The sequence below is a fragment of the Eubalaena glacialis genome, chromosome 4, assembly GCF_028564815.1.
Source record: "Eubalaena glacialis isolate mEubGla1 chromosome 4, mEubGla1.1.hap2.+ XY, whole genome shotgun sequence".
NCBI classification, from domain to species: Eukaryota; Metazoa; Chordata; class Mammalia; order Artiodactyla; family Balaenidae; genus Eubalaena; species Eubalaena glacialis.
In genome coordinates this window covers 124,807,564-124,809,507 of record NC_083719.1, presented here as the reverse complement: position 1 = coordinate 124,809,507, position 1,944 = coordinate 124,807,564, and the positions used below count along the sequence as shown (strand labels likewise).

The window sequence follows — 1,944 nt, the reverse complement described above, 5'->3', positions numbered from 1 at the left end:
ATGTTTTCAAGGTTAATCATGTTGCATGTATCAGTACTCCATTTCTTTTTTCTATTTTTTTGTTGCAAAAAGCTTTATTGTTTCCGTTTGGTCCACGTCTTGGGAGAGGGCTCCAGGGTGGTTAAAAAGCTGCCTAGTGGCTGGAGAGAGAGGCTTTGGGCAGAAGCCCTGACACCAGAGGGGCTCCTCAAAGGTCGGTGGGCTTCAGAGGTTCCTAGTCGTGCTTGAGGTGAGCCTTTGGAAGAGATACTCGCCCAGCCCAGCCTGGGGACCAGCCAGCCTGCAGAGGTTGGTCAGGTGGTCGCCATCTTCTTGATGAGTTTCACCTGCTCCTCCAGGAAGCAGCTCTCCAGGAAGTCACAGAGCTGGGGGTCTGCGTGGGCAGAGTGCAGGGCATGCAGATCCACAAGGACCTGGTTCAGGCTCTTCTCCATGACAGTGGCGGCTTCCCTGGCATCCTGGGTTTTGCCCCACTCATCTTGAGATCGTTTCTGCACGTCCTGGAAGAGGGCACTGCCGTGGCGCTGGGTTTGCATTTTCAAAAGACGCTGGGTGCCCTCGTGCTTCTCCTCAGCCATTTCAAGGAAAAAGTGGCCCACGCCCTCCAAAGCCACATCGTCGTGGTCAAAATCGAAGCCCAGAGAGAGGGAGGTGTGGGAGGCCCGCAGATGCATGTTGACCAGGCGATTGATGGCGGCCTCCACCTGGGTGGAATAATTCTTACGAACCTGGGAGCTCATGCTTAATCGGTAATAAGGAACTAAGCTCAAAAAATGGTGCTGGCTGGGCCTGGAGGCCGAGGATAGCTGAGTGGCTGATTCCGAAGGTTGCGACTGGAAAAAAGGTTGGAGGGTAGTTGGAGGGGGGAAGCAAGGGGCGACCCTGGGTCTGTTCCGTCCAAACACTGTTGAAGCAAGAGACAAACCTGCGGGGACTGCCCAGCGCACAGCGATCCATTTCTTTTTATAGCTGAATAATATTCCATTGTATGAATGTATACTCATTAGTTGATGGACATTTAGGTTTCCCACTTTATGGTTATTATGAATAACACTGCTAGAAATATTCAGGTAAAAGTTTTTGTGTGGATGTATGTTTTTCTATCTCCTAGGTGTGGAATCACTGAGTTACGTGGTAGTTCTGCGTAAAGCTGCTGTTTTGCCTTCCGCGAATCCTTGACTCTTCCTTTTAGTAACAGTCCTTCCTACCTCCCATTTTGCTGTATAATTTCTCCCACTTTGGCTACTGTCAGTCAACTCATCAGGATTGAGCCACCTCCCTCTGCCAAGAGGTGAGCATGTGATCCAAGTCCTGTCAATCAGATGCCCTTTCCCTGGAATTTGATTCTTTGGCAGAGGGCCAGTGAGGCTGAAAGGAGGAGGAACTCATTCATCACTTTCTACCATCTATACCTCAGAGCTGTGCTTAGTCTTCAACTTTTTCTTCAACTATTGAGTTATACCGAATCCTTCCAACAAATTCCCTCATTGTTTTTTTTCCTTAAGCAGGTCAAAGGTAGCTTTGTCGCTTGCATCCACCTTTAGCCACATCTTTGGATAAATAAAAATACATTCCTATTTCTTACCCTAAACTAGTCTTTCTGTTCATGCTGGAAGTTAGTCAACTCAAATCTTCCCCCCCACCCCAGTCCATTGTCCAAAAGGGAAAGGAAAAACACTCTCCATTATATGCCTTAATCCCCCAAATGAGGAATTCAAACAAGTCCCTGGATTCACCCTGTGTCCCAAAGACAAAGATGCTTATGCCAGCGCTACTGGCAATGGTTTCTTCTTTCTTGGTCAAGTTATATTCTGAGGCTTTCACAGCAGCCTGGTCCCTGCTCTTTCATGTATATAAGGAGGATGAAGTCAAAACAAATTAAAAGCTTGGATGCCTTCATCCTGTATTAAACCACAGACCCACAGGAGGGTTCTTCAGATCCAG

General features: G+C 48.0%; 1 protein-coding gene across 1 annotated transcript; it reads right to left on the bottom strand.

Moving 5' to 3' along the window:
* Nucleotides 1-293: 293 nt before the first annotated feature.
* LOC133090046 (ferritin light chain-like) lies at nucleotides 294-740 on the bottom strand. Its single transcript, XM_061188301.1, has one exon. It carries the CDS (start codon nucleotides 738-740, stop codon nucleotides 294-296), a length of 447 nt encoding a protein of 148 aa, XP_061044284.1.
* Between the last annotated feature and the right edge of the window lie 1,204 nt (nucleotides 741-1,944).

Bases quoted from the DNA above. Each gene is read 5' to 3' on its own strand.
- LOC133090046 (XM_061188301.1), bottom strand. From the start codon at position 740: ATGAGCTCCCAGGTTCGTAAGAATTATTCCACCCAGGTGGAGGCCGCC.